Source organism: Mauremys mutica, chromosome 6, assembly GCF_020497125.1.
Source record: "Mauremys mutica isolate MM-2020 ecotype Southern chromosome 6, ASM2049712v1, whole genome shotgun sequence".
Classification (NCBI taxonomy): domain Eukaryota; kingdom Metazoa; phylum Chordata; order Testudines; family Geoemydidae; genus Mauremys; species Mauremys mutica.
In genome coordinates this window covers 61,023,792-61,049,200 of record NC_059077.1, presented here as the reverse complement: position 1 = coordinate 61,049,200, position 25,409 = coordinate 61,023,792, and the positions used below count along the sequence as shown (strand labels likewise).

The 25,409-nt window shown below is 38.4% G+C and overlaps 1 protein-coding gene across 1 annotated transcript in view; it reads left to right on the top strand.

The window, feature by feature from the left end:
- ST8SIA4 (ST8 alpha-N-acetyl-neuraminide alpha-2,8-sialyltransferase 4) overlaps nucleotides 1-25,409 on the top strand; it is a 94,125-nt gene that overhangs the window by 56,120 nt on the left and 12,596 nt on the right. The window contains exon 4 of the mRNA XM_045021694.1: nucleotides 1,299-1,592. Within this exon, the coding sequence (XP_044877629.1) occupies nucleotides 1,299-1,592 (294 nt within the window). The remainder of the gene's footprint in view (nucleotides 1-1,298; nucleotides 1,593-25,409) is intronic.

Genomic DNA, 25,409 nt, shown 5'->3' with positions numbered 1-25,409 from the left:
CTTTGCTTTTTCCATTTCAACTCCTACTTCACACTTAACTTTCTTCATTTAAACTTACACTGTTTGAGAATTATTGAGAGGAAGGCCGCTCTTGTGATTAAAGCACTAGACTGGGACGGCAGTGTTGTGAGGATAAATTCAGTGTTTTCCAGGGGCACATTTATGATACTGATGAGCACCATAAAATAGTCACTACATGAAATTTTCTGACAATTTTTGCTAAAATTACATCCCACTTTTGTCACAAACAAAAAGATTACTCATTGGAAGAGTAGGAAGATTTTGTTGCAAGGCAACAACTGCAGAAACAAATAAATGAATAAGAAAAACCCTACCTATGTTGATACTTCTGTGTCCTGTACGTATATGCAGTAAATAGATTCTCATATTCTTCTGGAGATATATTTTATATATTAAAAGTTTTTTAAATGCAATTTATTCTAGAACAGATTTTAAATATTATCAGGTGTATAATATGTGGATGTGTTACTAATGATGAGCTTAATGCCCAATATATTACAGTAAAACGTTAAGAGACTGATCTCTTTTTGCTTAGTTGGTGATTATTAAAAGTTACATGTTGGTGGAAAAGGCCTGAACAAGCTCAAAATTGGAGAAAGCAAGAGGTCACTGACAACTGCAGCTGGTCTAAAAACGGGACATAATTTTCACAAAAAAGTCACTCTTTTGGTCAAAACTTGAAACTTAGATGAAAAATGTCATCCAAATCGTAATTGTCAGAATTTTTCAGCCAGCTTTACTGACAACTAAACAAACCCAAACCAGTTTGATTTTTCTGACAGTTATTTGTGATTGGTATGAAATGATGTGCTGTACAAACTACATAATGGATAACAAAAATACATGAATTCTACTTGATTGGCATGACTACGTTTAAAGAGCTTCAGCTGTCCCCAAGGAATTTAATCAAGATAGGTTAAACAAATGCACATTAGTGAAAATAACAATAGCTGTAAGAGACATATTGTTATTGTTAAGCGCTTGTCTAAGTATTGACACATTCTGTTTGAACACTAATTATATGAATTTTAAATATACTGTACAGTATCTTTTTCATTGAGTTGGTTACACATAATACCTTTTTTAGAACATGCTGGGAACATCCAGGCTGTATACAGCACTAAGTAATATCATGCAGATTACCATTGGTACTTTTTTGCTCACCTAGTGTGAAACAGTCTTACATGTTCATTTTCAGCTTTTCTTTCATGCATACCCTTATCTAAGTTAATAGTTCATATCTATTTTCATTTGTCCACTAATTTTTTCCTCTTCAGGTGCAATCTAGCCCCTGTGGTGGAGTTTGCTGCAGATGTGGGAACTAAATCTGATTTTATTACCATGAATCCATCAGTTGTACAAAGAGCATTTGGAGGCTTTCGGAATGAGAGTGACAGAGAAAAATTTGTGCATAGACTATCCATGCTGAATGACAGTGTCCTTTGGATCCCTGCTTTCATGGTGAAAGGCGGAGAGAAGCATGTGGAGTGGGTTAATGCATTAATCCTTAAGAATAAATTGAAAGTGCGAACTGCTTATCCATCACTGAGACTTATTCATGCTGTCAGAGGGTAAGTGTCTGTAAAAGACTGGACTGTCCTTGGCACAATGGAACTCATAACTAAAATTTCCAGTAGATAGAAAAAAGCTCTAGTAAACCTCTAAAAGGGTTTATGGTATATCTATTATTTTCATAATGGATTGCATCTGTTGATAAAGCTATTTGTTTGGTAATAAATGTTGTCCGCTCGTTGAGTCTGTTTAAAGGTAAACATTTTGGGGTGTTTTAGCTTAGTAACTTTTCTTTTCCACCTTCATGAACACTATTATTATCATAAGGAAGAATTACTGAAAAATAAGGTGAATTCAAAGCATGGGTGGGAAGCTTTTGGCACACAGAATGCAATAGAAATGCTTCATGTTCTCTATTGGGCCAGGCTGTGGAGGACAAAAAGGATTGGTATTTCATGAGAAACAGTTAGATTCCATCTCCAGAAATGGTGTACTACAAAAGAGTCTGTCTGGCAGATGTGAAAAACCTGAGCTCCTTTCAAAATGTTCCCTGTTTTGTCCTGGATTGAGAGCCTTTTGGGCCATCAAAAACAGCCAACTAGTCAGAATAACTGAAAGCTTAAAAGTAGTTGTTAAAAGCTAGGTATGTGTCCAGCAGAGCTAGGAGACTGGTTTTTTTTTTTCAACCAGATAAAATTGCATGTGCTTCTTGGATGTGGACATTGTAACTGTCATTCATGTCTGTCATTTTAAGATTACATTACCATGATGCACATAGGGATATACCTTAAAACCACGAACTGGAGTTGGTGCAATATTTCAGCTCATCTATTAAGTGCAATACCTTGCTGTGAACATATTCAGCCCATGTTCCATGAACTTCACTAGTGACTTGTAGGTTTCCAGGTGTTGTTTAAGGTGTCTATTTTGATTATACAACCCTAAACAGCTTAGAACCTGCCTGTCTACCAGACCACTACAGCTGAGATCAGATGAGATGTTTGAGCTGAAGTCTCACTAGTAGGCCTGAGAAGGAGATGCTGTAGCATAGTGCTTTCCATGAAAATTGCTTTACAGTTTGCTCACCTCCCAGTCCAAAGAGGTTAACTTGAACTACCTTCAGATGGCAAACCTTGTCTTTTTCTTCTTCAGCCAGTTGAGAATAGGAGGACAATTGTTAGAGGGGGAGGTAAATTTGGTATTGGATTGCCTGGTTGCTGTTGGTGGGTTGTTTTGAATTGTACTGCTATACTTTAATTACATTTGGGCACTGATTTTGTTGAATTTTCAGGTTGTCTCTAGTGTGCCTGGAACATATGGATAGGTGATCTTTATTTAAAGTGTATAAATCTGAATGAATAAATACATAACATTATAAATCCTTTAAAATAAGTCCAGTTTCAGTTAACAAACAACTGTTGTAGTAGTAATAGCTTACATTCTCAAAAGTGACTAGTGACTAGGGGTGCTTACATTTTGGGTGGCCAGCTTGAGGCACCTCGAAGGGGCCTAATTTTTTGAAAGCACTGTGCACTTACCCTCTGAAAATCAGGTCCCTTTATTGTATCTTAAATTGGTAACCTATAACTGAGTCACCAAAAATCACTAGTCAGTTTTGAAAATTTAGGCCAACAATTTTAAATCTGTTAGGATTACTCTATTTATGAGATCCCGTATTTAGAAAAGTATGGGATTTGAGCTCCTGTGATGTTTCAGGAAATCTGTTAAATCTCTTTCAAATCGTTACTCTGAAGTCAGTTTTTCAGGTGGAGAGGATTAATAACCCTATTCATTTGGACTTCTAGCTGCACCCTGCAGCAGGTATGGAAGTCGTCATTATTCATTGTTCTCATTTACAGTATGAATAAAAATGAAAGTTCATCTAATGAAAACAAAAACTAAAAGTCCTGGGTCTGATTCATCTTTGATCTAACTGCACTGACTTCCACAAAGTGACATGAGGGATTAATTTGGCTTCATGTGCCTGATTGACAGGTAGCATACTGATATATATTGATTAAATTTAGAGTAAATATCCTTCTAGATTTCCTAATAGACAGAGTTTTCTGGCTTTTAAAAAATATAGCAATAGGGTTTAGTACTAAATACAATTTATGCCTCTGAAAAAAGTACCATCTCTTTCATGTTTAAAGATAAATCTCAAAAGCTATCACCACAATATGTATCTGGTCTATGTATTTCAAGCAGAACAATTTGTATGTTATAGCAGTGGTAGAAGTTGATAGGCAAAGATTAATTTTGAAGATTGATTTTATAACAATAAAATTTATGCTTAAATTTCAGTTCCACATTCCCCAGTGACAAACCTGTAATGTGAAAACATGAAGTAAAATTTGTGTTTCCTCCCTCCTCCCTCCCCCCCCGCCCTCATGGACTCACACTAACCTTGTAAAATAGTTGGATGTGAAAAGGTTTGTATAGTTACCTTGTCTGACATCAGTAATAGCTTGAAACAAATACAGAACCACTGATTGCCACTTCATGTAGTAACTGTTATTTGCATATTATGGTGTAGTAGTTTTGAGGAACATTTAGTACATGACAATTCTATTTTTATTTTTGTTCCATTCATTTTTATTTCAAACCCTATGTGAATTGTGTGATGATCTGTGCTCTCCTGAGAAGACACGTTCCAGAAGCAACACTCCTAAAACTCTTATGTGGAGGCTGAACTTGTCATCTGTATAACAGAATTTTTTGCTATTCTTGAGCACAAGTCTCCATAAGTTACTGTCTAATAAATAAACTGTGATAATTAATGGAGTCCTCAGCTACTGCAGAAGTGAAAGAAATAGCATGAAAACATGTAGAAGATTGCTGCTAGCTCTGTGGTAAAAAGGAAACAGGATATGTACACCCAAATACTCTGCTTGTTTGTTTTAAAAAAAAGGGTGGGGTGAGACTTGTGAAAAACCATCTAATTTATTGTATACACCAGCTAAATAATCTGCTAGACATGGTATATTTTACATCAGTGTTTGAAACAGTCAGAGGAGATCAAGTTTTAACTTTTGATGAAAGACAGATAGGCAAGGCTGAACTCAAGGCTATTAGCCAGGATGGACAGGGATGGTGTCCCTAGCCTCTGTTTGCCAGAAGTTGGGAATGGGCGACAGGGGATGGATCACTTGATGATAACCTGTTCTGTTCACTTCCTCCGGGGCACCTGGCATTGGCCACTGTCAAAAGATATGATACTGGCTAAATGGACCTTTGGTCTGACCCAGTATGGCCATTCTTATGTTCTAACTGCAAAAAGTGGTATTGTCTGGTCAGGTACTTTATTTTACAATATGGTGCTAATTGTATATCCATTACTTTTGTGATCCTTGTTTTGTTAAATATCAGGATTCTTATAGTTTCCATATCCTTGCCCTTGAATATACTGTGGTGATTTTCATTGAGGACCACAAAAAGCTTGGAGCACACATATGTGAACGTGACGTTTAGAATCATTCCCCCAAATTAACATTTGCATTTTCTCCAAAGACATAGAAACTTCCTTTTAGCCTTTTAACCACATACAAGGCTTCATTGTTTTACATTTTATTTTGCATTTAAATAATCATTTATATGAAGGTGGCTTTTTAAATTAGACTTCATGATAAGAGTATCAGTCTGCAAATCATTAAGGCTCTAATGTTGCTTTTTTTTTATGTCTTGAAATCCTTCCAAAGTTATATTAAGTGAAACGTGGAGAGATTTTTATAAGACCAAGCCAGAGACATACTAGGAGGATCTTCCAAAGTAGTATCCTGAACTTGAAATGATAATCTAATGGGGATAAATAAAATGTGCAATTTGATGTTTAAATGACTCCATAAAGTTGTTTTGAAAGAAAGGAATTTTCATCTCTGATAGAGAAGAGGCCCTTTGTGGCTTACACGGTCACTGGGTTTTTTTGTCTTTTGAGGGACAGAGCACTTCCATAGAGTTCTGATGTGCAAACTGAGGCTCTTTAGTAAGACTCTGTTTATTTTTTTATTAGATTTGCAAGTACACTTCTACAAAGGCCTGCAAAGTAGAACAGTATATTATTTGTAAGATGGTAATGCTCAAAGGCTCAGTCAGCCTTACGATATGTCTACATTGTAATGAGGTGGCTGGCTCGAGTCACTATTAGGAGGTGGCTGGCTCAAGTCAACTGACTCAAGCCTGTGGGACTCAGGCTGCAAAATTGCAGTCTATACATTTGAGCTCAGTATGGAGCCTGGGCTAAGAGACCCTATGAGAGGAGAGAGTCTCAGAACTTGGGCTTCAGCCCTAGCCCAACTGTCTACACTGAAATTTTATGGTCCTGCAGCCCGAGTCAGCTGACCTGGCCTCTGAGACTCAGTGCTGTGGTTTTCTTATGGCAATGTAGACATCCCAAATACAATGGATCTCTGTGGGTGCTTTACAAACACGCATTAAGAGACAATCCCTACCCCAAGGAGCTTACAATCAAATTGTAAAATATTCATTATTTTGTAGAACAAGCAAAACTTTGTCCTGTGCAACTCTATATTTAATTCAATGTCAGGAGCCCTGTGGTCTGACTCACCTGAAATTTTCATTAAAAATTTGGTGCTCTAGGGAGACCTGTGGTCTAAAACAGGCTGGATGACTTTGATTCTTGTTCTCAACTTGACTTGTTGAGCAAGGGTTAAAGAAATTTCACGCTTCATCCTGTAGGCTGATGACTGCAGTGTTCAGGAAGGAATCACCCCTGCTCTCTGCCTATGAACAGCATTGCCAAGTCATCCAGGGGCACTGTTTTTCCTTCATATTTCTGTGACCATCAGGTTTAAGCAGTTTCCAGAGACAGGATATTAGACTTGATAGACTACTGAGGTGATCTAGTATGACCACATTATATCTTCATGTGTACTGGCGTATATAATAGCCAGACAGTTTTGCAGTGATCACACATGGCACTAAACCTTTCTCTTCTTACTCATTTAACTCTGTTGTCTTTAATAGGATTACTTTTAGCTGGATCTGGCCACTTTTCTTATTCAGAATGTATCCTAGTCTCCCTTCACGGTATGAGAGAACTTTTTTTATTCTGGTGACTTGTGGGCTGTTTGGTTCATAAAAAAGGTAATGTGGTGTTTGGAAAAGAAATTGCTTTTTGCAGATTTCATGCTCTATTAAACTTCTGTGAATGATGGGTATTGCTCAGAAATCTCATGATGATTTAAAGCTTTGTATGCACATATTATGTAAATACTAGGTCCAGTATGATAACTGCATTTTTAAGCCACTGCATATCTTTAGTGACCTTTACATTCAGATTCTGACTTAAGCAGTTCTTGCCCAGGATGATCAAATAGCTTTATGCTGTAATCCATTTCCTGTGGGCAAATACAAAGAAATTTCTCTTAAGCATTGTATTGCTTGCTCAGATATCATTTTATATCACTACTTTACAATTTGGGGCACTAAGAGTTTTTCTTTGTACAGTTGCGTGACTTGCTTATGCATTATGTCTAATAGCTTTTACTGAACTTTTATGTAATTGTGTATTATTGACAAAATAATTGAGGTAATCAATATCCCATGGTGTTCAAGATTAACAGCAGGAAGTAGAAGCTCCAAATTAAAGGTTTAATTGATTTAAATGATTCACTCTCTTTAGCCACTGACCAGAAGGTTAATTATAGGGTAATTCCAGTAAGCAAACCACAGAGCTTTTAAAAATAATTGAATTGAACAAAAAAATTCAGAAAGATGAAACGGGGGGTTATTTATGGACCTGAGACTTCATGCTGAGCAGTTGTTTGTTTTTGTGTTTGTTTTTAATGATACACCATAAGACAGATGAATAGTAAAGTAAGTGCAGTGTGCAGGTCTTCAAGTACCTTGTTGAGTCAAAACTTTCATGGAAGTCACATTAAACAGGAGACAAAGAGATGAGTAGAACTTACTAGGACTGGCTAGCATTGTGGGTCAAATACTGCTTTTCATTTCCACTAATGGAGGGCAATTAAAACTAGCAGAGCAAGGGATGCTCTCTTCCATGGCATGCCGCTCTGCAGACCACATGGATAACTGAGCAGCTGTTAACACTGCTCCAAAGATCATTAGCTTCCAGTGAATTCTCTCTGCTGTTACATGGCCACAGAGAGAAGCAAACAGTGGCACCAAAGCTCCTGTAAGAACTACACCATCAGGGAGAGAGGAACCAGCAGGAAACATGGAGGGGATGGACAGACGTACACATAGCTCCAGGAACTGGAGAGCTGTGGCACAGTGATCCACAGATCCCTGGGTTCTGTGGGTCTGAAGGTCTTTCCCTCTGCTTCCTCCACAGTCTTCACTCCTCACTGATGAGCGTATGCAATGAAACAAAAAAGAGTCAGTAAAACAATTTTACGGTCTTTTATATTATTCTTCTATGAAGTGAACCTGCCTTGTCCAGCCCTGTGCCCCTCTGGGAGTCCAAAAACAATATTCTCATGTGCATCTTAATTTAAATGTAATGCATGATCCTGACTTTTTTTTTTAGTTGCAACAGTTCATTCCCTTGAACTGTTCGCCATTCAGCATCTACATCACTGGAAATTTCTTCATGCCTTCATAGTCTTTTGTGTAGGGGAAATCACATAACCATTCTTCAGGCTTTCCCTTTATTAAGATTTTCATCTTGCCATCTCTTATGAAAGACAGTAATGAGCTTTATCTTGTACTCCCTACTGAGGCAAAATTCCTAATGAAGTCTTTATGAATTTTGCCTGAGTAAACAGTACAGGGTTGTACCTATTTATGGTCATTTTTTCAGTGCAGAGCCCTTTTCCTTTATAAGTCGAGACAAACAGCTTATTTTGAAGGGAATGACCTTATATACAACTTCCCTATCTCTCTGATGTCCTTCACAGCGGGCAGTACAGAAAAATAATACTTTATGAAACTCAAACATGGATAAGTCAAATTGTCTTCCTGTCGCTCTGTGCTAAACAATTGCTGGGAGGGATCAATATTGCATTTTGTGGTTTGTCCTGTTAACATTCTTTCTCTATTTTTGCTGCCAAAGTAAATAATTATATATATATATATATATATATATAAATAAATTTGGAAAATTAAAAATTTGTTACACGATTAGTCTAAAAATCATATATTGTTTATGTTTTAATACAGTAAATGCCTTAACCTGTCTTTCTAAACATCTCACATTTCTTTTAAAAATTTCCTTACTGCTTTTTCTGTTTTTGTTTACATTTTGTGTCTAACTCACGTTGCTAATGAAAATATGCCAGTCAGGGTAATTTTGTTTTTTAATTGTCAGTTTCTCCACAAAAAGAACAAAGAGTACTTGTGGCAACTTAGAGACTAACAAATGTATTTGGGCATAAGCTTTAGTGGGCTAAAACTCACTTCATCGGATGCATACAGTGGAAAATACAGTAGGAAGATAGATAGATACCTATATATATATATATATATATATATATATATATATATATACACACACACACACACACAGAACATGAAAAAATGGGTGTTGCCATACCAACTCTAACAAGACTAATCAATTAAGGTGGGCTATTATCAGCAGGAGAAAAAAACTTTTGTAGTGATAATCAGGATGGCCCATTTCAAACAGTTGACAAGAAGGGGAAAAATTAGCATGGGGAAATAGTTTTTACTTTGCGTAATGACCCATCTACTCCCAGTCTTTATTCAAGCCTAATTTAATGGTGTCCAGTTTGTAAATTAATTCCAATTCTGCAGTTTTTCGTTGGAGTCCGTTTTTGAAGTTTTTTTGTTGGAGAATTACAACTTTTAGGTCTGTAATTGAGTGACCAGGGAGGTTGAAGAGTTCTCCGACTGGCTTTTGAATGCTACAATTCTTGACATCCAATTTTTTTTTCATGTTTTCTGTGTATATATTTCTTCCTACTGTATTTTCCACTGCATGCATCCGATGAAGTGGGTTTTAGCCCACAAAAGCTTATGCCCAAATAAATGTGTTGGTCTCTAAGGTGCCACAAGTACTCCTCGTTCTTTTTGCTGATACAGACTAACACAGCTATCACTCTGAAACCTGAGTTTCTCCACAGTTTCTCATTTGGGTTTTTATGCAGTAAGCCTATATTGCAATATTTCAGTTACAAGGATTTAACTTTTTATTGGAAATATTTCTGTCGGGTTTTACAAATGCTAAATTTTAGCTGAAATGTGATTTGCCAGTGTATTTTTAATGCAGTAATGGCCTGATGATGTGAAGTGCAGGGCTGCAACTCACATTAAAGGTTGTGACTTCTGAGCATCTCTGAGCCTGCTTGGATCTGATTCTGAATTTACTTACACCAATTTTACACTTGTGTGATTGAGGTTTAGTGGAGTTACTTACTACTGTAAACAATGTAGTAATCCTCAATGCATTACAGGAATGCCACACTGGAAGAATAAAAAGGAAAATATCACTTTCCAATATAAAATAATGCTAATATAGATTGTACTATTATATTTCCCTTCAACCTTTACATAGGATAGCATTAGAACTGGCTTTGCAGCGAGTCCTTAAATGGGGTACCAGTTAGCACTGATTTTGTGAATTAACACATTAGGCCAAATTCTATGGTCCTTACTTTGAGGTCCATGCTCCCGCTGCTGACATGAGTAGAAAAGAGATGAAGCTGCTCTGTGGAGCTCTAGGTGTCGGATGGGGTGGAGTGAGGTGAAATTGGGAATGAGAGCTTTGGAGGATGAGAGGATGGAGCTGGAAATGTTGTTTCTTCCTCCTTTGAATAGTGGGAGAAACAAGTACAAATTAATGATCTGAACTAACAGTCATAGATGTCCATTCATTGCCATGGCACTTTTGTGGTCAGACATCTGCAGACATTTCCATCCTAAAATAACAAAAGCTGGTGTTAGCTCATGTTCCTGTGGTTGGCTAGTGTCATTATGGCTAAAACATCCCTCTTAATCACTCTATTTCCAGTTCCCCAAAACTTCAGAGTGACCGTTAGGATATATATTTGTGTCAAAGTTGATGGCCTCAAGCCTTAAGCTAACTGCTTAAGCCAGTGTGTTACAAGATACAGGCCTATAGGTTCCTTATGTCACTGCTAAATAAAATAAATGCTGAAGCTAGCTCTATGGGCTACCCACCCAAATTGGGGGATAATATTGGGGAGAAAGTGCACATGGCGATGGTGGGAGGTTTCTGCCCTTAAAGGTAATTTGCAAAGTATTTTAAAATAATTAGATTTGTGTCATCTAGTGCTTCTACATCAGTGGTTTTCAAATTTTTTTGTGCGGACCCAAGTGAAGAAAATTGTTGATGCCTGTGACCCAGCAGAGCTGGGGGTGTGGGAGGGGCTCAGGGCTGGGGCAGAGGGTTGGTGTGTGGGGATGAGGGCTGTGGGGTGGGGCTGGGGATGAGGGGTTCAGGGTATGGGAGGGGGCTAAGGGCTAAGGCAGGGGGTTGGTGTGCAGGAGGGTCAGGGCTCTGGGCTGGGGGTGCAGGCTCTGGGGTGGGGCCGGGATGAGGGATTTGGGGTGCAAGAAGGGGTTCTAGGTTTAGGGGGACTCGGGGCTAGGGCAGGGGGTTGGAGCGTGGACTTACCTCTGGCAGCTCCCAGTCAGTGGTGCAGCTGGGGTGCACCGTGGACCACGCTGAGCCCTGGAAGCGGCCAGCAGCAGGTCTGGCTCCGTGAAACTCTTGCCCGCAAGCACTGCCCCCCTAGTTCCCATTGGCCAATTACCAGCCAATGGGAGTGCAGAGCCAGTGCTCGGGGTGGGGGCAGCACGTGGACCCCCATGGCCCCCCTGCCTAGAAGCTGGACCCGCTGCTTGTCACTTCCAGCGCACAGCACGTTTCGGAAAATGTAGGCACTAACCTGCCTCAGCTGGGCAGCACCGCCGACATTTTTAACGTCCTGATCGGTGGTGCTGACCAGAGCAAGGAGACCCAGCACTTTACATGCCGTGACCCAGTAGTGGGTTGCGACCCATGGTTTGAAAAACACTGTTCTACAGGACATATAAGAAACCGCTATAAGATTTGTTTGTGTTATTGTTTTAAAGTTGATTTTTACCTTAGATATTTCAGGAGTATTAGCGTACCTGGTATGATCTTACCTGGTTTTGTAGGAGGTCTTGGAAGATGTATATTGTTAGCTCTCACACATTACTTCAACTTGTAAAGTGACAGGATAGGGATTTTGAATATTTAACCAAGATTTTTTTCTCTAAATTGTTAGTTAATGAAGTGAAGTAGGAGTAAAATAAATTGAGTTTTAGTCTGACTAAATATCCCTTTCTCTCTTACCATCTCAGTTTATATTCTTTTGGCTATTTTGTCATAATTTCACTAGTTCTCCAGTCACCACTGAATTCTCCAGACAATATTAGATCTGAATTCCATACACATAACCACCTTCCTTTTGAAAAAACAAGGAAGTATACCACCACCACCACCACCACAAACATTTTCAGGTCTTTATTACAGAGGATGGAGAAAAGAAAAAACCACAACAAAGAACATACAAGCCTGTGTTTCTTAGTTCTGGTATGAGTCACCTTTACACTACATTCCTGGGTTTCACTGTTTGACTTCAATGAGTTGGATCCAGCCCTTATATATGTATTTCTGCATAGATGATCATGAGGTGTAGATGATGTCACCACAGGATTCTGACTGGTACCTTTTACCTCACTACAATCACAGGATTGCTTATTACTTTATATGGAATTTTAAAAATAGCCTAATCCTGTTGCCAGTAAATCAATGGGAATTCTGCCATTGGCTACAATGAGAACAGGACAGAGCCCTAACGATTTTAAGCTAAAACAAATTGGTTTGGTTGTCCTACTGTTTGAAAATGCAGCAAAAATTCCAATCAAGGGGGCTTAAGTATGCCTTCAGATATGACCCGTAACTCCTGATTTCAGTGGGAGTAGTGGGCATATATTTGAAGGAAGGATTTGGCTCAGTCTTTTTTTCTTTTGATAGCTCTAACATACAAGTCAAGTAATAAATAATCCATTATCCTTTGTGTAACATTCTAAATCCACTGTTTTTAGTTTACATGTAGATTTTCAAGAATGGTCGTTTGGGGATCTGTTTTTCATATAGCACATATTAATCTGAAACAGTAAGAGGAGACTTTAAATGCAAGCTGTGGGCTTGGTGCCTAAAAACAGAGTTAACTGATCATTTAAAAGTTATGACCATCACCCTTCTTAGAGTAAAAATGGAAGTCAGTCTCAATTTCGTGATAGAAATCACACTTGAAAATATACCCAAATTCACATGAGCACTGTGTAGAGAATGGGAACAGGAGTCTTATCTCATGTAGTTTGCCCCCCATTAAAACACAAATGTACATCAATGACAATGCTGAGGCATAGAAGTTATTGCTAGCACTTTTTTACTTTTTAAATTCGGTTGCTGTTTGTGTGCTAGAGATGGGACTGGGGGATTTCCATTTTCTGCTGTACTGTTAAATATTATCTGTAGAAATAATCTGAGATAAGATGTCATTTTTAGCAAATGCAGTAAACCGTTTTCCACAGTGTTTTGGAGGAGCATGATTTTGTGTATCTGTTTCAATCTAAATGTGTGCACTGTTGCCAGAGAACTTTGCAAAGAGGAAGTTGTGGGTGTATCAGAGTTGTGCCGGAATGCAAAATGGGTACATTTTACACTCATATAAAAATCATGTCTTCAAGTAAAACTTATAACACCCACAAGGATCTTAAGATGTACATGTGTGGCCTGAAAGTGGTATGACTTTTTATCAGAGCAGTATCCAGTTTCTCGTTATGTTCCCACACATAAATCTACTTCAGCAAACCTTTGAAACTCTTTGGAAGGAAGACTCATAATCACAGATTTCTGGTGCTTAGGCACAAAAACACTTCTCACAAGACATGGTCTCAGTGGTTGTTTCTTTCTGTCTTAGCAGAAATGTCAGTCCTAAAAAGATCTGTTAAGGAGAAACTCACAGGAGAATTTAGACAAGATCCTTGTAATGGTCTCCAGTTTCATAGCGAGTCTAGGAGCTTCAGGCATGATGCACTGGTGAATGCCAGCCACCAGCTTCAGTGATAGAACTCGTGGCCTGATCTAGCACACATTGAAGTCAATAAGTGTCTTTCCAATGAAGTCAGTGGGCATTGAATGGGGTCTTCACAAAGGAAGAAAGTCACTGGTTAAATTGATGTCTTCCTAAATCCCTTGGGTCATTTCACAGCATGACCCCAGGTGGAGGGAGACAATGGGTGGGAATCTGGGCCTGAATGACTTGTCCGAGGTCAAACAGGAAACCTGTGGCAGAGCCAGGAATTGAACTCCCTGAGTGCCTTAGCCAGGAGACCTCTGAAAACAGTTGTGGGTATTCTGGCAAAATATTTGCCTACTAATATAGTTAAGAAAGGGCAGATTAAAAAAGTAGTACATTGATTTACGAGTGTTAGGCTTTTTCTGTTTTTGTTTTTGGTATTTTTATTTTCAATTTTTCTAAACTTCTGGGCATGAAACGTCTGGGAACTGTGCCAGTATGTACACACACTTAATTTCTATAACATTGATGATGAAGTTGAGTAGTTTGAATTCAAACTAAAGATCTCTCTTCAAATTAGTATTAATTATATGGTTTTGGTAAATAAGTAGGGCCATTGGCAATATGCAATGACTTGCAGCTTATTTATTCAAGTAGACATTTTAGTATTTGCTTGAGGGGTATAAGCAACAAAATGAATAATATTTGCATTTTAAAAATATTAAAATAGATTTGCACAGTTTCATTTTTAAGACTGTGGCTTTCATGCAGTTCATTGGAACTGGTTAGCTAGTTTACTGGAAATTAGTCATAACACTCTTTTATTGAGTTGATTTATAATAGTAATAATGGGCATCTTTCCACTTGGACATCTTTGTTTTATATTAAAAACCCATAAAACCTGCAATAAGAAAATAAAACAAATGATATAATAAACCACACACATATACACACACCCTTATATTTGCCTGACAAGAATGAATAGTCGTATAATAAAGCCCCTCAAGCATACTCCATTATCTCGATTTCCCAAACACCCAATAGAAAAGATGGGCTGATACAGAAAGCTATCAAATCTGGGTTTTGTCAGGCCAATGACGGAGGCTAGTCATGGGACCCTCATCGAGAACATGCTGCCAGCCGTCCCCTGCTGTGCATCACAGATTCTTTTGTGGTTAAGTGGTTGCTCAAGGAATTAATAACGGTATCTAGAGCCTTTCATCTATATGTCCCAGGTTTCTCTCTGACCCAGTCCAGCAGTGATTGGCAGTCATTGTCAACTGGTGGCTATGTGGCCTGTATGAAACAGGTTGGTGGTCTTGGCCTAGTTGCTGTTCACAATTGGTGCTAATTACACTTCTGTTAGCAGAGAAGTCAGAGACTGAGTGGACATGGACACTAGGAAGTAGACTGTGGCATTTTGGCTTGGCAGTTTGTGGAAGTTTGTGGTGCCTGTAGGTGTGCTGTATGTGTTTTATGGATGAATAGAGAACTTCACTTTGCCAGGCTGGCATCTTTCACAGCATTAAATTCCAGTAGGTTCTGATTCAGCAAACCATGCCTTTTGAGGAAAGCAGTTAAGCATATGCTTAATTTTAAGCATGTGTTTAAACCCCATTAACTTCTGTTCGTAAGGACTCTGCTGAATCTGGGTCCTAGATTGTAACTTGTATCTCTTTGGTTATTTATTTAAGTACTTTATTTGTATACGTATCCACCATGGCTAATGCTGTGGGTCTTTCAGGGAGGTCACGGATTCCGTGACTTTCCAGGACCTCTGTGACTTTTGCAGTGACCAATGCAGCTGACCCCAGTGCCACCTGAGCAGCTGGAGCAGCCCAGGGCCAGCCGCACCGGCCACTGTTCAGGCAGCCCCAGGCAGCTGGTCCCAGGTGCTGCCCGGAGCAGCGGTCCGGGAGCACCAGCAGGGCCCTGGGCTGTTTCTCCCCCCCCCCCATTTTTCCCCTAAGCAACAGCATTTGCGGGGCCCTGGGCCCCACTCCACCCCAGCAGTGGCAGGGCCCGGAGCACCCACCTCCCAGAGCAGCAGCACCCCACCCCCCCTCTCCCCCAGCACTTAAGTTTTAATTAGGTATATTTTTAGTAAAAGTCAAGGCCAGATCAGGGGTCATGACTTTTTGTTTATTGCCCATCACCTGTCCAGGACTTTTATTAAAAATACCCATGCCTTATCATAGCCTTAATCATGGTTCTTCTGATTGGCTAATAAAAATACACTGACAACTGGGATGTATAACTGCTAAATCCATAGTTTTATATCTGATTAATATGTCCTGGTTTATTATATTTATCAAATCTAATTCTCTGTAATGAATATTTTATATATAATAATCTCTAAAAAGGAGACCTTAAATTGTCTTGATTTAAAGAAAAAGTGGTCAAATTTCCAGCTGTATGATTGTAGTTGTTCTAACAAACAACACCACATAATAATAAGCATGTGTTTCACCATATGTATCTGGAACAGGCCATTTATTTTAAATTGCACGGGGTAGTTTTGAACTTCACATCGGATCTAAAAAGTAAAGGGTGCAAACCACATCCTTAATGTATTGAACATCATGCAGTGTATTTTAATTTTTTACATTTTTCCTTTCTATCTTAGTGTTGACAGTGTGTCCAAAAGGGAGATGTATTGGGATATTTTCTATAGAGAAAACACATCTCTTGGATATTAGCATAAGAGCAATTATCTGTGTTAGGAAAGACTAGAGCTAATGGTGGAAGGTAGAATCAGTGCAAGTTGTTAACTTTAATTATACCACTCCAACGGTATGCTTTTGCAATTTAAAAAGAACAAAACATAGATAAAAGGTAATTTGTGATAATGCTTGAATAAAATAGTAAGATTCCCAAGTGTGGGTTGGGTTTTGTGTGTGTGTGTGGTTTTTTTAATGCATGTTTTAAAAATTACAACTGAAGTATATTGTTTATTGCAAAGCACTTAGGGATCATCAGCTAATCAGACTTCTGCACTGGCAGAATATTCCTAACACTATAATTTTGCAGTTTGATTACATCATGCTGTTTTCCTAACTACTCTTACTGCTGGGTTATCATCTCTCATCAGCCAAAAGTTGTCTCTTTGTTTTTCACTAGGGGAGTACAGCTCTTCATTCTGTATGGCTTTTCCAGAGTGAGTGGTGTATGGTTACGTAGTCTTGTCCATTCAAACCAAATATTGTCTCGTTAGAAACCATGTGATATCCATGTCCCATTCTATTTTACAACTCCCTCTCTTGCAAATAGAGATCCCCAGGAAAAGTGAGAACTTCTACGGCCCCTGTGCCACAGAGCACTTAAGTCATGATTAACTTTGAGCATGTATTTGCAATCTGTTGATTTCAGGGAGATTTGACACTTGCTGAAAGTTGAGCAACAGTGTTTTTTTGAACCAGGACTTGTATTAGCTACAACATAATTTGTGTGCCCATCATTTAAAGGCCACCCCTTTTTGCAACAAGCAGACCATTTTTGTCTAACAGAAACCAATCTTTTAATACATTCGGAAGAATTTGTCAAAGAAACATTCATATGATGGCATGGGACACACTAAAACTTTATGGGCCAGACTTTTGCCCTGGCTGCATCTCTTTTGAAAGCTTAAGCCCCCATAAAACTGCCTTATAGAGATTGCTGGAGATTCCTCCTGATAGGGGGCAGTGGAGGGGGTGTGGAGACCGTGTCAGGAAGAGGTAAGAAGGTGGGATGGGTGCCTAATACTCTGCGTGATCCCTGTGTGGGGCAGCACTCCCAGAGGGACTGTTGCAGCCAGCACAATTAAGACTAACCCTTAATCTGCAGTAAATTATGCTAGGTGTTGTTTAAGAAATTTAGTACACACTAACTATGAATTACTAGGCTATGTCTGAACTCCAACTGGAGGTGTAACATGCAGCATGTGTAGTCATATCTGCTTTAAATCTATCTAGTTTACTAAAAACTGGGCTTTAGTGCGGGCTAGAATGCCACTACGTACCCAGAGCAGTGGGGTGGGTTTGCACAGTTTTGTAAACAACATTAGTCTTTCATGCAATAAATGTTTGCTTCTCTTTTATGAATATGTTCCTAACATTTTGCTTTTAGAAATAGCTGGTATTACTGTACTTTAAAAAGTATCCTTTGTCCACTACTTCCTTTTTTACTCTTTCACTCACTCTTTTGCACATTTCTTTCCATCTTTGTGTGTGTTTACACACACCATAACTCTTGTCATTCTTGCAAGATGAGGACCCATATCTGAATAGATGGAGAATTGTATTTGGCTGATAATTTCAAACATTACTATGGATAACTAACTAACCTCAATAAATTAGTTTCTGGGTAGAACGTGTTATCTATTTATCTGTCTGTGTCTAGATCTCTCTAGTTTCTTGCTTTTAGCTTGTTAACTTCAATAGACTAGAACCTCTTTATTTTATATTTAGTTAGGGGTTTTTTTGTCTTATTTTTTAAGTTTTAGGGTCTTTTTATGCAGGATTACCAACCTAAGAATGAAGGCATAGTATGAAATATAATTTTTAAAGTTCGAAATAAAATACCGCAATGGATTTTTTTGTTTGATTCCCATAGTATTACTGATTTAAATATTCTTATCAAAGATCAAAGTAACAAATATTGCAATGAGTATTAGATTAGCTACTGTAGTCAGTCAATATTAGTTTGACTAATTCCTCTACTCATGTTACTTTTGTTTCCAAGTCATGGTGGTTATACTCTTCATCTTTTCACAAGCATGTTTTGATGTCTGTCTCATTATCTCTTTGCTGTTCTCCCTTTTCCTCAGTCTTGTGCTGTTTTAATTCTCTTTCAACTATGCTTACAGAAGGAAAATGAAATATTTTAAGTATATCTAACAGAAAAATCTAGGGATGCTGAGACTTACTCATGTGAGTAGTTCTGCTGACTCCAAGGGGACTACCTAGCATGAAAAATGACTACTCAGTAGAGTATGTGTTTGTGGGACCAGGCCCATTGTTTCTCCTAATTTTAATCATAACACTACTATTGCTGCCAAAGGGATTGGCTTTATGTTTGTGCTATCAGCATGCTTAACTGCTCTGACTTTGTGTTGAATTGGTGTTCCGGTGGACTAAGGGGTGTAGTGGTTCACTAGCCTTTAACCTCTGGAGATTTTTATTAACAGTTGACTTAGCTCACCAGTGAAAATGAGTTTAGAGGTTTTGATACAGTCTCCAGTGTATGTTTAACCACATCAAAAGGAACTGTACAATTCAGCACCATTTAAAGTCTCTGATCTGAGGAAACAAGGGCCTGGAACAGCAGAGATGTGTCCTAATTGAGGTGCACTGGCAGAGCTATGTGATCAGTGTAGCACAGCTCCTTGTTCACATTATGCTATTGCCCGAGCTATTCGTTGGTCACTTTCATGAGCATCAGCATTAACCCACGTCTCCAGGAAGTATTGCTACTTTCTACTTGTGATTTACAGCAGGCTGCGGTAGTTATGTTTTATTAGTTACATGGTGCCATAAGAGTATGTGATTCGTAGAGTGCACTTGCTGTCAGACTATCAAACTTCTTGAAGGTTCTGCATTTGTTAAAATGACATTTTTGCCAGTTGATCAAGTTGCTTCAAATTCTGGTCTCTTTCGCTAATTGTGAATTAAGATTTGGATAAATGTTAATTTCATGTGACCTGACCTGATGTGACCAGACTAAAGAAAGCTCCTAGCTCCCTCATATCCCCATCCTCATCAACTCACACACATACATTTTCATCTCTCCTTTTTGACCGTTTGGCTGTTTTACTTTGCAGAGTTGTTTTTCTGCCTTAAAGAATTCCAAATATTTTCTTTCCTGACTTTTTGTTAATAAAAACATTTTAATCAAGTGTGATCTTAGGCCCTGATCCTGTAAACTCACACATGCTTAACTTAGCCTCTGTGGTATCCCTAGCCTCTGTTTGCCAGAAGCTGGGAATGGGCGACAGGGGATGCATCACTTGATTACCTGTTCTGTTCATTCCCTCTGGGGCACCTGGCATTGGCCACTGTCAGAAGACAGGATACTGGGCTAGATGGACCTTTGGTCTGACCCAGTATGGCCGTTCTTATGTTTACTACCACTGGACTACTCACAGGAGCATATGTGAAAAGTTTTGCAGTATCAGGGTACTTAGCAAATAGAGTAAGAAAACACCAATGCTGATAATTTTCAACCAATATTAATGCACAATTTGTTCACTATGTGTAGGTACAGTCCATGTTAATAAAAAATAGATTCAACTAATTTCTGTGCTTTAAAAGAGCAAACTTGCATTCTCTGAATAATCAGTGTTTACAAAAATATTTTGCAGAAAAACTCTTTCAGGATTGTGCATGTTTGCATGTGTGTGTGAGAAGAGAATTGAGACCAAAAAAGAATTAAATGGGGACCCTTTTGTAATTTCACAGTAATGACTTACCACTTTAGGACCAAGAATGTGAATTGATGACTTTCTTTGAACGGTTGTTTGAAGCCAAAACTGGAGGCAACACCCAAAGCAATTAAAATACAGTTTTTGAGATGCACAGATAAAGAAACTTGTGAGGAAGATAATAATCAAGCATTACCAGGTTTATACATACCTATCCTATCTCATAGAACTGGAAGGGACCCTGAAAGGTCATTGAGTCCAGCCCCCTGCCTTCACTAGCAGGACCAACTTTTCCCCAGATTTCTAAGTGGCACCCTCAAGGATTGAACTCACAACCCTGGGTTTAGCAGGCTAATGCTCAAACCACTGAGCTATCCCTCTCCTAAAAGGTCATCAAGTCCAGCCCCCTTCCTTCACTAGGCAGGACCAAGTACTAATTTTGCCCCAGATCCCTAAGTGGCCCCTCAAGGGCTGAGCTCACAACCTTGGGGTTAATAGGCCAATGCTCAATCCACTGAGCTATCCCTCCTTTATGTACTTCAGTGTGCCCCTTAAGTGTGTGAACAGATGGTTGTGGAATGAATAAAAATGACGTGAGCAACATGGGCCTACAACCAACAATTTGGTATGTGGCACATCTGAACTTCACTACTGATCAGAAATGCCATTTCTTTGGAGAAACTAGTGAGGTAGGCACTTTCTAAAGAACATAGTGACATTGCATTAAGGAATAGAGTTCACATATTTGCTGCCTGTGCTACATTAGTGGAAGACATTTGCCTGCCGACATAGCTTCTGCTTCTCGCCGAGGTGGTGTAACTATGCCGATGAGAGAGCGCTCTCCCATTGGCATAGTGCATCTTCACCAGACATGTTACAGCAGCACAGCTGCATCGGTGCAGCATCGCCGATGTAACACTGTAGTATAGACTTGCCCTGAGATCCAGACAGGACACAGACCAAATCCACAAAGGGATTAGGTGTCTGGGGGAATCTACAAACCCAGAGTTAGGTGCTCAGGTGAGACAGACAGGGGAACATCTAGTTTCACCTGGTTTGAGGATCCCGCTGTGGCTTAGGCATGAGATAGGTACCCAGGCCCCTATACTGAGGGATTGTGTGCATGCCCCGAGCCAAAAACATAGGTGCCTAGGGGACATCTACAGCAGAAATTTAGGCACCGTTTGTGACTCTGGGCCTCAGTTGCTTACTAGCTATTTTGTAATCGAGGAAATATCCTCCTTTAAGCAACTGTAATGAACCTTTCAGCTTCTAACCATACATCTAATTGTTGTTCTGCTGATTAAAATTGTATCATTAATAATATAAGTTCCTGAATTGGTTAATTATTGAGATTTTTAAGGACATGCAAATGTTTTAGAGACTGGTTATGTTGGTAGACTAAGAAACAGGTATGTAAAATGAATCTGATATATAAAATGAATTTCCAATTTTACCCTGGAAGTAAAAGATCTGTAATCAGAATAAATGCCCACTATGAAAACTAAAATTAGAACACAAAACTAGAAATTAGTTTTGATTAACAGTATACATCCTATCTAAATGGTACATTGAAAATGAGACGTGAGATGAACAATCGAGAAATCTGAGAGAGAGCAATGAACTCCATCATATTTAAAGTTTTTCATTTTGATAAAAGCAACAAAACTGACAAAACACTTAGGTGGAAAAGACATAACAGTGTTATCAGAAATCCTATCTAGTCAAGGCACAGTAGTATAATCTTGCTGAAATAAGTGAAGAATCTGTAGAGTATATTTGAGTCCTATATAGTTTAGAAAGGGGAGATTATCCACCTATGTTCTTTATAATGGTGCACACCATTATTAGAATGCCTCCAAAATCTCATTAGACCAGTGGTCTGCTTTCCCTTCCTCCTGAAGCAGTAGAAGGTTTTTTTTGTTTGTTTGTTTTTAATGTATTTACTTTCTCTCTACTTACCTGTCTCCTGCTTCTTTCTCTCTCTCCCTTTTTGCCTTCACTGCTTTTTCTTTCTTTTCCTTTTTTGCAGTTCAGAATAGCAGCTGAGGGAATGATAATTGGAAGTGAATTTAACCCCTTGTTCTGAGGGCAGAGAGATTTGTGGTCCTTCATTTCTGGGAATGAGTTTCAAAGCCTTGGCCTTGTTTCCAAATAAGACTTTTTTTCACCTACTCTCAGGAACTCCATCTTTGAGCTTGGCGGCTTCATAGTTCCTGGGGAATGTCAAGGGAAATCTTTGTCTTGGAAAGCATCTGTGGTACGTTGGGCCAATTCCATGGAAGGCCTTGAAGATCAGCACAGAGATGCTGAATGCTGTCTTTAGCTAATAAATTTGGGCCTGCTCCTGATCCTATTGCCATCAGTAGTAAAACTCTCATTGACTCCATTTTGAGCAGGAGACAGATCCTTGATGATTGACTGCATTTATTTGACAGCTTCTTAAAAACACCTTCATGTTTCCATTTTAGTTGTGTTATTTACTGTGGCACAGGGTAAGATTTACACAAATTTTGGATAAGATTAACAAATTTTCTTTCTAAAATAACAAATGGTAATTTATCTTGTAGCACTACATTTAATGTAAAGGAAAAACAAGCTTTGTTGCTATGGCTCCACAATTACAGAGGAATAGCCAGCATACATTTAACCATTCCTGAAAAATACATGTTATAGCACAATTTAAAATAAAAAATCTATTTAAGAGTCTATATCTTAATAGTCATAATTACTCCCATAGCTTGCTATCCTTCTAATATTTTTATCTAGGAGAAAACAGTTTTGCAGCTTTTTATATGTTATTGTTTAATTAAATTCTTCTAAGCATCTGGTTAGGTGGTTTTGTGATTCATCACTGGAGTTCTTAGGTCTGGTAGATTGTGGTCTAGTTTAAATGTTCACTTCGAGTATGAGGCATAACTGTTAATCACATGAACAGTTGCATGTAAGTCAGTAGAACGACTCTCATGGGGGAGGATTGCTTTCATGAGCAGGGGCTGCAGATTGAGCCTTTTCTCAAGTCAACAATCTGTATTGTTTTTACAATGTGTGCTGAGTGTATTTAGGTCTTTTCTGAGTTAAGTAATCCTGAGCTGAAATAGTTTTATGCATGTATGTTGATAATTATTTAGGAGACATTCTAAGCATGTTAGTATTTTGCTCCCAGATTGTCTGTCTGCCTTTGGGTAGTTCTTAATAACATTAGTAAGCAGAAAAGTTAGCTTGGAAGTTTGAGGATAGAAGTATTGCTCCTTCACCAAAAGCATGATATGACAATTATATAACTTTTAACACAGTCATGCTGTTCTTATTTTGAGATGTTTATCATTTTGGAGGCTGAGTGAGTACTCTTTCCACAGAAATATTGCAAAGGGAAAACGTATAGAGGCTCCTTGGAATAGTATATATAAGTTCATGTTGAGTTGATTTCACCTGTGCTTGAAAAGTAATATAGGATGGTATTTTGCCATTACATTTATAGTGTGACACCTGTGTGTTTGATCTTCCAAGAGAGATCAGTACATTAATTTTTTTCTTAAATTCATCTAAAACTTGTTCAGCAGTGAAGTCCAAATTGAACTAGTTACTGTACCATGGGTCAGCTTGTCCATGTGGGATCTTGTCTTCTGAGTTTCTAACAATCAATTTTAATAATTCATACACGGCACTTCAGCAGCCATTATGGGATATCAGTCTATCCTGGTTGTGTTTTATTCAATGATATATAGGCTTACATTGTGATTTTTATTTATTTATGTTTTATTTTTATTTTATTTGGTCATGTAAATTTAGCCATTTGGAAAACTTCACAAACAGATTATTTTTTAAGAATCATCGATGCACCTACTCTTCAGTGGGCTTTTTAATGTTAGTATGGATTTACACCCTACTTGAATATACACAGTAAATTCTTGTGTGGGAGCAAGACAATGTACCTGAATGCGTAAATGTAAATTTTAGGCTTACACATTTTTTTTTAAAAAAACATGCCTTTGATGTTTTTGATAGTGTACAATTTTAGCTCCTCTGGACATTCCTGAAAACATAGAGCTAAATTCTGTTCCCCTTTAAACCATAAATTCTGCAGGTCTAAATATAGACAGAATTTGCCCCAGAAGGTTCAGAATCATCTTAAAAGGGAAAACATGTTTTCAGGTATTTCGTTTAACCTGGACAGACAAAGACAATGAGCAAGCTTCAGCTGAGATAAAGTGCAGGTAGAGGTAGGTACAGAGGTTGTTTAAAGCTCATATTTGCGGTTTCCCAACCCTGATGCTGCTCTGCACAGGGCCATCTGGAAGGCAGTTCTAACGTATGCTAGGTTATAAGTTTCTGTACATCACATCTGTGTCACTGGAGTATCACCCTTGTACTAAGGTGGTCTTCTCTAGATGATTGGCTAAATTTGCTCTCGGCCCAGATTACACCCCCGGAGTGCTGTAAACCAGCTACACTATAGCAGAGAATTTGGCCATTATTTTTAAGGTTGTACAAACTGAGCTTTAATATATTGTTAGCTGTTTTGTCACAGTCACTAAAACTAATATTTGAAATGTTTAAAGTTCTCCACAGTGGTGATTAAGATGAATACACAGTCTTCTTAGCACTTTCATGCTTATTCATAACAAGATATAGTGCCTCCTTTAACTTGGTTGTCTTTACAGCTTCAGTCACTGATTTTTTTCCCCTTCATTCTGCAGAAGAACAAAAACACTATCATCAAAAACCCAGGCTAATGGTCTTTTCATTCACCATCTGCTTTATAAACAGGAACTTAAATGTGCCTGAAAATATTTAGCAGAAACCATTGGCACCAAGTCAGGTCAAAGAAGGAGGAAAGGGGGCAGTAACATTGACTGAACTCATTAAAGAGAGACTAACAGTTTGAGCAAGTGCATCTCCCTTTATTAAAGTGCCTTATTACTTCTAATAAAAACAGTTTTGTCTTGTATACTAACTGCTTGAGAATGCCATACAATAAATATTGCAAATTAGCTCATAGGTAAGCACTCAACAATGCTTCCTGTGCGCTTATTGTACAAATGTAATTGGCAACAGTTTAACCTCTCCTAGGCTCCAGTAACATGGAGGAGGAAGCTGCATGATTCAAATGAAGAAGAGAACAAAATCTGTAGAGGGGCATAGGCTGGGACCTGAAGTCCTGTGGGAAAAAATAGTATGTGGTCATATCATAATGCCAAGTTTTTAAATTAGGGCCAAATTAAGTAGCACAGGCAACCTTAATTCTAGCATTTCCTAACTTTTGAGTGCTTGACTTTGCAACCTTAATTACATTCTTTTAACATAGGTTTTTTGTGTGTGTAATTATATGTATATTTATTAAACAATAGGGAACAAAGTCTGTCTGTCTTTATACTTATAAACATATTGTGCTATTTTTCATTAGCCTATAACAGCATGGACTGTGCTTCAGTGGGGTTTCAGAATGCTACAGG